At 32.3% G+C, this 12598-nt stretch overlaps 1 protein-coding gene across 3 annotated transcripts; it reads right to left on the bottom strand.

Moving 5' to 3' along the window:
- Positions 1 to 275: 275 nt before the first annotated feature.
- On the bottom strand, positions 276 to 7023 carry LOC129299164 (SURP and G-patch domain-containing protein 1-like protein). 3 transcript variants are annotated; one of them, XM_054937617.1, is made up of 9 exons: positions 6890 to 7023; positions 5581 to 6032; positions 4403 to 4529; positions 4197 to 4303; positions 2016 to 2120; positions 1653 to 1787; positions 1333 to 1512; positions 899 to 1077; positions 276 to 500 (listed from the first exon to the last, which is right to left on the bottom strand). In XM_054937617.1, exons 2-9 carry the CDS (start codon positions 5984 to 5986, stop codon positions 474 to 476), a joined length of 1266 nt encoding a protein of 421 aa, XP_054793592.1. In that variant the 5' UTR covers positions 5987 to 6032; positions 6890 to 7023; the 3' UTR covers positions 276 to 473. The 3 variants fall into 3 exon arrangements, with proteins under 3 accessions (XP_054793592.1, XP_054793591.1, XP_054793593.1); XM_054937616.1 differs by having other exon boundaries at positions 5581 to 6044; positions 6890 to 7019; XM_054937618.1 differs by lacking the exon at positions 276 to 500 and having other exon boundaries at positions 939 to 1077; positions 1245 to 1512; positions 5581 to 6044; positions 6890 to 7019.
- Positions 7024 to 12598: the final 5575 nt, after the last annotated feature.

Here is a 12598-nt window from a genome sequence, read left to right as displayed (position 1 = left end):
CAGAATGTGACAACAAATAAAATCTTCTCTTTACACGGATAATTTCTTCAAAACTCTTCTTTCCTCAAATATGCATTTAATTTTGTGAATGCAAAGAGCCGAAGAACATGAATAGTACAAACTCGCTAATCAACTTAGATAAACATGATTTATGAAAACAACCAACTGCTTCTGTATCAACTCAGTCATTTGTAAATTCGTTTAGAAGTTAAAATAATAAAAAAGAACCTTACCACAAAAATAAAAAAAAATAAAAAGAAGAAAAGAAAGAAAGATTGACACAGAAAAAAGCACTATTATTTGTCAGTAAAAAATGTGATCATGACAAAACCCTAAGCAATCCCCCAAAAACACATTAACGCAACACCCCCAATAACAAAACAACAAAAGTAGACGTTCATGGCATGATAATACATCATTTTGTCCTAAAAATACCACTTTCCCACCTAACAAACTTGATCTCAACGCCTCCTTCAATAATATGCCTTGCGAGGATTATTCTGTTAAAAGCAAAAACAAAGGGAAATAAACAAATGGCAGTCAGATTATAATGTCAGTCTCAGACACGGGCACTCAAAGCCATCGAACAAAAAGGAAAGAATAGGACGTTAGATACTCCTTCTGGTCCAACAAATAAAATTTCCCAGCTAACTTTGGTTTAAAATATAAACTTAGTATTTGTTTAAAAAAAAATCCCATTTTACCGCTTACATTTATTAATCCATGTTCTTGTGTCTGTAAATTTATGATTCTCACTCATAAATTGAAACTAAAGGTAAAAAAGGAAAACAATATATACTTTTAAGAGAGTAAGGATTTTATCGGTATAAAAACTATTGTTAAAAAATGTTTATATTTTGGACAGGAAGGAGTGTGTATAATATACACACATGCATACCAGAGGGTTGGGTCTGTAACGATAACCAAGCATCATCCGCTTCTTGTACTGTTCATATATATCATCATCAGGAGTCACCTCCCCTGGTTGTTGAGCCCCAACACCCAAATTATTCATCTTAACATTGCCTGCCATGATTGGATCTGACATACCCTTTCCAGAGCTCCCTAATCCCTCACCTGCAATGTTGATGATCATTGGGGCAAGAAAAGAATGAGAACTCAGAAGTGGATGGTTATCAGAGAACACTAAATATCAAAAGTTTCTCGAGCAATCAAAGAAATTGGTACTCGGAGAAACAGGTGCATGCAAACATATCATAAAAGAGATTGACAGCAGACAACACCTAAAGCTCAAGCCAAGGTTATAAGGCATGATTTAAGTGAGATGAACTTGCGCGCTTGAAACGAAGAACAATGGAATGCACAATGCACCTTCTTTCCAGCCCATTTTTGACAAAAGCTTGTGGCCCACATTATCAGCCTGAATTTTTGCCTTCTCTGCAGCTTCCTTGGCAGCTTTTTGAGCCGCTGCATCATTGCACGTAGCTAAAAACTTCTCAAGTTCTTCTGGAGGGATGTAATCACCCATGTGATGTCCCTTTTTTGCAGGAGCTGTGGCTCTCAAAAGGTGAAGAAATCAAAATATTAGTCAACAAAGATTCTGTAAAAGAGAACCAAGCAATTGGAACTGGTATGACTGCTTGTATACGAGACCGAGGAACACATAATTACAAACAGAATCAAAATTGAACCTTGAAGACAAGCAGGAGGTGGCATCTCATCTTTTGACTGCTTCGGTTGTCTCCTCCTCTCCTCCTGGGCAGCTTTCATCATGTAGAACTCCATCCGTGCCAATGAATCAGCATTTGATACTGCACCAGGCTCATCTACAACAGATATAGCATGGTTTGCATAAAATACAAAATAAAGTTGCACATCTTGTTCATACTCTACGGTAAGGGTCTAGAAAACAGAAGCCAGGCAACTGGTAAAAATCAGGATTTTTCTGGAGTACAAGTAAATCCTTGATCTTTGTTGTCAACAGAGAGATGAAAATTAAAGGGCGGAAATTCTGAACATAACCAAAATCACCATTACATTAATATCATCCATACCAGCAGTCTGATATAAAGCAGATGCAGGAATTTGGTAAGTTGATTGCTGTTGAGATGTTCTCTGAGAACCAGTTGTTGATTTGGATGATGAGGTGCTCGTACTACCTGTACATAAGCAAGTACTCATCGTTACTTTGCAGACTATGACAAATAATGGTTCACATTCATGGGGGCAACCATAACTATGTTTCTCACATCTAACAGTGTGTTTGGATTAGTTTCTAACTGAGGTTGGGATGAGCTAACTGAGGTTAGGATGTAAAAAAGCCAAAAAATTTTGTTTGGATGAGCAAAATATTCCAACCTCAGTTAAGGTCAGAATGAGCTTTTTCTCCAAAGCCACCAGACCTGGCTTCTGCGTTAACGTTGGCATCAGCATTGCTCGTACAGCCGCACTCATGTCTCGGTCTCTACTTTCTACATCCCTCACATAGTTGCACTCTCGGTCTCTCTCTCTCTTGCACAAACAAAAACATTGCACTCTCGGTCTCTCTCTTGTTTGGTTCTCATGTTGTCAACTGTTGCCCAACTCGCCTGCCATTGCCCCTCACCCAACTCAAACTCTCCATTCTAACTTCCTTCTTCACCACTTGAATCACTGTAATGGTGATCGACAATGAGAGAGAGACAAAAATCAAAAGCCCTCTGTGCCATCTCTGCCTTCTTTCTTGTTTTTAACCGGCGACCATAACAATGTCAGAATCCTCGCATTCCTTCTCTATCCGAGCAACTGTAGGTGTTCGTGTAGTGTGTGTGTTCTCCGATCTGCTTTGTTTGCTCTTTCATGCATTCTTTGATCTTTATCCATGTAGTTGTGCATGTTCAGGTCTCTGTTTGAAGTCACGCATGCTCTTCCCTGCTATGCTCTGTTTTGCTATTCCATGTGTTCTCCGATCTTCCCTGCTCTTCTTGATCTTTGTTCAATCTTTGTACTCTCGATCTCTCTCTCACAAAGTCATGGTTGTTGCTCACAACATGATTCAGGCTCACCACACCAGTCACCCTCACGGCCTCACCCCTCGACCTCGACCTTCTTCTTCTTATTTGAGTTCAAGTACTCTCTCTCACTCTCGCTCACGATCACAAACTCACGGCTCACTAGTGGCAGTCACCCCCCTCAACCTTCCCTTCTTCTTCCACCTAGCTTTCTCATCTTCCACAATGTGTGTTGCTGTCGTCCCTTCCCCTTTGCGCTACTTCTCTCTTCATCATCTCCATCTTCAACAAATTTTTTTAGTTTTTCATAATTAAATATTTTGATTTTTTATTAGATAATATTATATAGTTAGAATTGAATTTTTTTATTATTTATTTTTTAAAAAATTAAGATTTTTTAGTTATTAATTATAATTTTGAGTTTAATATTTTTTTACTTTTTAGTTAGTAACAAAAAATAAATAAGAAAATTTAGGATTATTTTTATCATTAAACATCTCAACTTTTACCTTAAATCATCCAAACAAATTTCAATTTGTGTAACTGACTTCTGAAAAAAAAATATCCAAACATAAATCACGTTACATTCACTGACTTTTTTTGTAACCTCAGTTTGCTAACCTCAGTTGAATCTTAACCTTAGTTGTAAATTTTTTAATCCAAACACACACTAAATGTTGCTTGGTGAATAAAACAACAAATCCCAGGGACAAGTGGCTACAACTTTTAAACATGTCACATGCCCAAAGGTAGAATGCAAATCCAAAATAAATACAAGAACAAGTAAAAACCCCAGTTAACTATCTGTAAAACCATTGCACCTACAAGTCTACAACAAAACACCAATAGATGAGGAAGTTGCTTAAATTTAAAGCATAAAGGTGCATTTTTGTTCTTGAAGTATTTTCCGAAGAGCACCCAACACCTTAACGTTTTTGTTGGAACAGTTTTGCCCTTGCCATCAATTTTTTTAACAATCAATGTTTGAGGTCAACATTGAAAATTTGATGGAAAGGACAAACATGCTCCTTTTTGATAACGTTAAGGGCAAAATTGCTCCAACAAAAACGTTAAGGTGCTGAGTGCTCCTTGAAAAATACTTTAGGGATAAAAACACACCTTTACCCAAATTTAATAGTACAGGGTTCATGTCCTAAAGTCCAGGGATTCCATGGAATTCAACCAATACTAGAAAAAACCTGAAGAATGCATTTTTCAGAGAAAGAAATGTTGTTAAATACTAACCATTATGAGATTCCTGTGACTCCTTTGATTGTGCAAGAGCCTTTTCTTCTTGAGCAAGCCGATGTTGGTAATATTTGTAATCAGCACATTTCTCATCAAATAAGAATCTACAAGTTAAACCAGCAAACATGAACATGGAATCAAAACTTCAAAGTCATAAGCAAAAGATCAACATAATGAGGTTACTGTTTACCCCCCAAACTCACTTGAAAGGCGTATCTCCAGGATTTTTTTGACGTGTGACATCCTCAAATTGCCTTCCATTTTTCGCCACAAAACTTGCTAGTTTGTCAGCAACTTTCTTCACTGTAGGGTCACTTGGGGAAGGAGGTGCTGCATATCACTTAGAAAACTGATTAATACCAAGAGCATGAACAAGGGAATGCAAATTACTCTTGTAGCAGGCGTGCCACATATTCCAAATCTTTCATTGAACATCTCTTTCCACCATTCTTGATAGGTAGTTAAGGAATACACTGCATTAATAAGACAAAAACATTCAAGACAGTTTCTCCTATTTACTACGTGTCACTTAAATGAGCAGTGAAGGAAGCCACTGAGATGGCCCTTTAATAATGAAATGTGCAGCTTAAGGGAGAGGATAACTCAATTCTTATAAGAACATGCAAAGTGAAAAATAACATGATAAAAAACCATAAGACTAATATGGCTGAGGAGAAGGAAAGATCTTCAGATCTTACCTTAATAATGTATTAAGGCAAGTTCTGAACATGGTTCACAAACAAGGCCCAATTCACATCTTACTCTTCCCCTTTTGCTCAGAAAGTTAGTTAGAAATCATAAGTTTCTAACAGACATTGTCTTGTGATATTTTTTTCTTCAGCTTCCTTCCTTCCTAGTATAAATGCTTTGAGGCATTTGAGAGAAAAATTCTCATGTGAAAAGGTTAATCCACACCAAGGTTGAAGGTTCCGGATATCACTTGGACAATTGAAACATATTCTTTCTCAAGATGAAAGAAATATGTAAGTCACAGCATTTGAGACAGAAATCAGCCAAGAAATAGGACAGAATTATACTGGGAAACCAAATTAGCCAGAAGCACAAAGAATAGAAGAGACAGAAGCCAAGCAGATCAGCAATTAATAAGACACATCCAAAAGGTTAAATCTCAGTCATAATGAGATGCACGTTAGAAAAATAAATAAAAAAACAAATAACTCACAAAGAAAACTAGTCAGAAAATAGCAAAGATACAAACCAGATCGGAAATACATGTTAGCATTACACGCAAAGATTTGCACAAAAAATATGCAAACTATTTATAATATTCTGCGACAAATCATATTAAAAAACCTGCATCAAGAGAAACCAGAGATTGCAAGCCAACTGGACATAGAAAGTTTGTCTAAGTAGTAATTACCAACTTCTAGCCGTCTTGATGATTGCTCAGTGCAAGCGTCATTATTCAACTTCTGTCGTTTTGATGGCACATCACTTGAAGTATCACCAGCATTTGTTTCTTCTTCATCCTCTTCAGCACTCAACACAACAGGTGGCGGGACTAATTTTGACTTCTGTTTCAAACTAAAAGCAAGTTTTCCATTGGAGCTAGCCTGGGCAGTTTTCTGTGAGTCATTAGCCTTAGAGTTCACAGGGTTCTTTTTAATGGTCAAATTAGAAGTCAGAGACCCTGATACAATTTTAATCGGTTTAGGCTCCTTTAATTTGGCATCTTTGTCCTTCTCCTGCTCTTGTTGAAGTTGCTTGAACCTTTCCATGAAGGAACCATCATTAACAAAGAGGCTAGGAGGCGCTCCTTTGTCCATTAGGAGATGATCAAATCTAACGATGCAGTTTTCAGCAACTCACAATCTGACAAGAGAGCTTCAGGGGATTTTAGATCACAATGTTGCATTCTTAGTGTAATTTTGATATATGCAATAATTTAATCTTTATAAATAAATACATAAGAAACAAACTGAGAAAGTATAAATGATATACCAAGCCAACTATCATCAACCGTAAACATCATAAATTCATAACATTAAACAGAAATGCACAACTTTTACTAACAGCACAACAGCCATCAAAACAGAAAAGACGAAAGAAGAGGGAAAAAATAAATAATTTGTCCCAACAAATCAACACCAAAAAGCAACAGGTATCTATGATATGTCACATGGACAGATGAATAAGAGAAAGAGGAGGATAACATGAAAATCCTTCAGCAACCATTGAACCAGAACGACCGAAACACTACCAGCCATGGAATGTAGCGGTGCTATTTAAAAATATTGCAATAATCCCAGTAACCCTAGAATCTTCAAACAACACTTACCACTAACTAAATTAGACACATTCCGCAACAATACCGTTACAGAAAGGATCATTGACAATTGATTTTGAATTTGTAAATTGCAAGCACGGAATCACAATGAACAGGATCCCCAGGAATTCTTTATTTACTCCCCCCCCCAAAAAAAAAAAATGCCCCCAACACAAACCCTAGTTGTATTCCATTGTCAGCTATCTTCAAAACCATCAAACCGATTCACGTCAACATAGGATTATCAAAGGGTAGAAGGAAAGTAACTACAAGATTAGAAATTCAAATACAACGATGATACGAAAAATATGGTGGGACTAACATGATAGAGCTTATTGAATTAGATTTAATTAGCAAAAGTTGATATTATTCAGATAAAAAATGGATCGAACAAAGATTTCACCTTTCCCAGTTATAGATTTCGATATAACGCATCAGCTGAATCACTCTCCGTTTCGGGGAACGACCAAAAGGAGAAGGAAGACCTGGCGCAGAAGGACCTGGAAACAAGGCAAATAAGACAATGTAAAAACGCATGATGATATGATATCAATACACCTCTTTTTAAATATTCTGAAAAAAACAAACATAAAAAATTAAGTAAATATATTTAGGAACTTGTTATTCTTTTTAACCCATTAATTTATTAATAATTAATTATCACTGGTTCAAATTTGTTTATTTTAATTGTTAATAAAAAATTGAAAGTTAGTTACTTTAAAGATTGAATCTTTTTTTATATTTATTTTTTAACAAAATTAACTTTGTTTACCAAAATTAGAATGATTATTATTATTATTATTTGCTAGCATGTAAAGAATTGAAAGTCTTTTTATGAAATTCTATTCTACACGAGCTTTTAAATTCCAGAAATCTTTTTTTTTTAAAAAAACTGACAATAAAATATTTGTTAACTATATAAATGATAATTTGTTGTCTTTTTTTAACAAAGATAATTCATTGTCTTAAAATATCATAATTTCGTTGAAATTTCTATGAACTTCTGTATCAATAAATTTTAAATTAAAAATATTATTTTATTCTTATTAATAAGTTGTGATTTTTTGTTCAATTCTTGATATTCTTTAAATCAAAATTATTATTCTTTAAATAAAAGTTGTGATTAAAAATTGTTTTATTTTTTGGTTAGGAGAATTGTTATTTTGAAACCTTATTTTTCAATAATAGAAATTCTTGACAAGTTGTAATTTTTTATTTAATTCTTATGATTCATAGAACAAAAATTGTTACTCCCTCTGTTAAAAAATATAAGGCATTTTTAATCAAATCTCACTCCCAATAAAATAGTTACCTACTTTTCAACTAACCTTATTTTTTTATATTTACTCTTATTAAACTCCCTACAATAAAATAGAGTCATTATCAATAGAGATACTCGTGAAAAAAAGGCAATGATTACACCTCAAAAGATTAAAAATATCTTATATTTTTAAATATCCAACTCCTTAAAAAATGCTTTACATTTTTAAACAGAAGAAGTATTGTTTAAGCAAAAGTTATGATTAAGAATTATTATTTTGAAACAGAAATTACACTTTTTATTCAATTCTTGCGATTTGCGTAGCAAAATTGTTACTTTTTAAATAAAACTGTAAAAGTTGTCATGTTATTTTTAATAAGGATAAAATAATTTTTTCACATTAAAATTTATTGACATAATAATTATAATTGGAGCTTGTTATTTTGATAGAGAAATTACATTTAATAAAGTGGTCCCTAAGGATTTTATTATCAGATTATTTAGTAAAATTATGATATTTTAAAATATCATATTATCATTTATATAATTCAATAGATTTTATTATCGTTTTTCCATTTTTCAACATGTTTTATTTTCCTTTTTTTTCTTTTTTTGATAGAAAGATTAATTAAATAAAATGAAAATAGCTTGCAAAGCATAAGTTTGAGCAACCACAAAATGAGAAGGAGAGAGAAAATAAGATCAATCTGAGAAACATTGAAGCAAATAGTACCAAAATTTTCAAGCAGCAAACTAACGTCAATCACTAAAGGCTGAACAAAATGAAGCTTCTGCAAAACATACGGACATGTTTGGTTAAACCTTTAACTGAGTTTGGGATAGCCTCGACCTCAGCTGAGAGATAAAACGCTCCTTGCCTCATCTGAAATCTTGTTTGGGAGGGGAAAAAAAAAAAAATTAAATGAGCGTTGGGGGCTAAACGAGCGTTATTCTTGAAGCCAGAATTTGGAGCTTTCCAACATGCATTAGATTTCCTTCTCCTTCATTCTCTCACCCCACCGGTTACCCTTTTACCCTGTCTTCCCTTCAAGCATGCATCAATTTGCCTCCAGCACCTTCTCGTGGACGTCGCTGATCGTTTTGTGCCAGCCACCGTGGTCATCCATGGAGGTTGAGAGTTCCGATGTGTCTGCTCCATTTTTCTGTGTCAGGACTTTGTTTTCTGGGTTTATCTTTCGTGACATTAAAAAAATTCAAAAATAAAAAGGTAGAATCTAGTTCTGAAGCTTGCCTTCTTCACCTCTTTGTGTTTATCTGGGTGTGGAACCACCTAATATACCTGAGTTTCCGCATAGATGAAAATGGAATTCCACTTTCTTTTGTTTTTGGTCAAGGAGTTCTAGACTTTCTGTTAATAAAAAATTTTCATGAACAAAAGTTTAATATTTTAAGTTTTAAAATATATATATATATATATATATATTATTTTGAGAGTAGAATCTGGCTTGGAGTCCAACATGCTCCTCTCTTTTTTTTTTTTTTTAGTTTCTTCTCATTTCTCAGTTAAGGTATACGTGTGTTTGGGTATATTCTAATTTTTGGGATTTTTTTTTTGTGATATAATTAGCCACCAAATTATACATCACATGAGACACAATTAATTGTACATTGCTAAAATTGAATATTTTATCATTTATGAATTTATTTTATCCTTTTAGAGTTGAATATTTTGTAATTTATTAATTTATAAATTTACATGATTAAATATTTTATAATTTATTATTTTATTCTACCTTTATAAAAATTAAAATTTTTTATTCATAAGCTATTTTATATTTTTAATATACTTTTTATAATAATTTTATGTTTAATATTTTTCCTAAAAATATCAAATGAATCACAATATATATATATATATACTGGAAAATTTTTGTTTAATTTTGTCATTATATATCTCAAGTGATTTTTGAATCAAATCATTTAAAAAAAATTTATTTTGTCCAACTGATTTTTAAAAAAAAATATCCAAACATAAATTATGTTAAAATCACAAACTTTTTTTCTAACCTCAGTTGATTCTAACCTTAGTTATAAATTTTTAAAAAAATTAATCTTTTAGTCCTCCAACTTTTAAGTCACTTGTAACTCAATCCCTCAACTATAATTCACTGTGACTCAGTTTCTCAACTATAAACTCGCCTATGACTCAGTCTTTCAACTTTTGAATCACTTACAAAATAGTCCCTTAACCTTTGTTAATTTTTTTTTTCATGTTAGCTTATATCTCACATTAATGAATAAGAAGAGAGTATTTTAAAATAATATATGAACATTTTTTATCCCTCCTATTTGATAAAATTTTTTTTAAAAAAAATTAAAAAATAAGGATCGAGTTATAGGCAAATCAAAAGTTGAGAGATTGAGTTGCAGCGAGTTATAGTTGAGGGATTGAGTCGCAGCGAGTTATAGTTGAGAGATCGAGTTATAAGTGAGTTAAAAGTTGAACGACTAAAAGATTAATTTTTTCTAAATTTTTTAATCAAAACACACATATAGTTGTAAAGCTTCTTTTTGTAACATATCATAAAAAAACCACAACAATAAGTGAATCTCTAATCTATTTAATTCTTGATCTATATGAGTAAGGCTGTAAGGTAGAATAAAATGAAAGAGTTGGGTTCAATGGATGAAGAGCAATTCTTGACAAAGCTCTTAATAGGTTCAAAGTTTATGTATAAGATAGCAAAGCAAACATTACCACCTCTTTTAAACTTGGTTGTCTTAATATTTCAGCTCCAAATAAGGAGGACCATCGAATGACAATTTCAAGCATAACCAGGTGGATTGAAGCTACATGAAAAACTACTTCTATCACTGATATCATATTGATGATATATATATACATATTATAAAAGAGATGGTGACATTGATTATGAAATTCCAACAAAACTTGAGTAGGGTGATGGATAATCCAATTATGAAAAGTAAGGTTCCTCTTTTTAACCTGTTATATTTTTTTTAAGTTGACCATTTAAGTTTGTCTATATTAAAAGACTTATAATTATAATAAATTATATGAGACCCTAGCTTGGTATTAATTCAATTTATCCAATTTACCAAGGGAATACTCTTTTCTTAAAATCCTCTCAAGCTTTTTCTTTGATCATCTTAAAACCAAAAAAAGATTTTTTTTAAATATAACTCCATTGATAAACCGTTGTGAAAAATGAAGACCTAGTCATATTTATAGTCAAATAAATTCTATAATCTTGTGGGGTAACTTCATAGATGGAAGTAACCAAAAACTTATGACTCTTTGAGAGCCTTTGACTGCACGAAAGATAGTTTTCATTTCATAACATCCAAATTTACAATTATCATCCCCAAAACTAGGGGTGTTCATGGGACGAGACGGGATCGGGACACTCCCGTCCCGTGTCCCGTCCCAAAAAAAAATCGAGACTGAATTTTGATCCCGTGTCCCATCCCGAAAGTCATCCCGTCTCGTTAAGAGTCGGGACGGGACCGGGACAAGATCGGGACGTCCCGTCGTCCCAATAAATAAAATAATATCGAAAAAAGATCTGAATAATAATGTTCATTAAAATTTTAAATTATATAATTTATTAAGTTTTAAAATCAAAATAACACAAGTACATAAATAACAATAATTTAAAATCAATTATTGAATTATATTAATCACAAAACTATTATAATAAAAAATACAAGTAATCTTTATGCTATAAGATTAGTAACAACAGGCAAGTCAAACACAACATTAAATAATTATTCTTTTACTTTAGTGAAGATGTACTAAGCTAATTACTCTTTTAAAAATAAGCAAAAAATATGTTATAAATAAAAGTTATTATATAGATAGATATAAGAATAAATTATATTATTAATTTATATATTATAAAAAAGATATCGCCATGTTTACTCCATACCATTAAAATTATCAATATAAAAACACTTTAGTTTAAATAAGAATTGTAAGTATTAAAATTATAATTGATATAATTAATATAAGTATTAAATTATATTAATATAATTAATATATTTAAAATAAAAAAATAATATATATAATATTCGGGACGGGACAGGACGTCCCGATGGTAATCCCGTGTCCCGTCCCGTCCGGAATCCTTTTTTGTCCTGTCTCATAAAGTCTCGTCTCGATTATTTTCGGGCCGGGACAAGACCCGTTCCGATATGATCGGGACGATACCGGGCCAATCGAAACGGATCCAGATTGAATACCCCTACCCAAAACATTAGTAGGTTTAAGGTTACGAGATTAGGGGACTGTTTGAAACTATTTTTATTTTATTGTTCTGAGAATTAGTGTTCTCTAAAACATGTTTTGAAAACAAAAAAATAATAAAAAATATGTGTTTTTTCATTCTTTTTTGTTCTCTAAAACAATAATTACAGAACATTTAAAAGTTATTTTATTTTTCTATTCTTCAGAATAATATTTTATTTTTTTTATTTTTTAAAATATTTTTTGAAAACATGTTATCAAATGATTTTTTTTTTTTTTTATTTAAAAATAAAAAATTATTGTCAAAAGAGATCTCCAAACAGATCCTTGATTTTCCACTTACAGTAAAACTTTTATATTACTGTATTACAAGATCATTGACTTGCTCAAAACACTTTAAATAGCAATGTCCATGGATGCGACACTAGGGGTGTTCATAGGTTCGGTTTGATTTGGTTTTGGGCAAAAATCAAACCGAACCGAACCATTCAGTTTAATGATAATTGAGACCTGATCGGTTTTATGAAGTTCGGTTTGGTTCGGTTTTTTTTTTTTCGGTTTGGTTCGGGTTTGGTTTAGGTCTTGATCAAGTTTAATGCACTTATTTAATTTTTTTTTTCCGTTTC

Source organism: Prosopis cineraria, unplaced genomic scaffold, assembly GCF_029017545.1.
Source record: "Prosopis cineraria cultivar Desert tree isolate PC_DT_omini unplaced genomic scaffold, ASM2901754v1 PC1061, whole genome shotgun sequence".
Classification (NCBI taxonomy): domain Eukaryota; kingdom Viridiplantae; phylum Streptophyta; class Magnoliopsida; order Fabales; family Fabaceae; genus Prosopis; species Prosopis cineraria.
The sequence above is the reverse complement of the archived record's forward strand: the minus strand, read 5'-3'. Positions and strand labels throughout refer to the sequence as shown.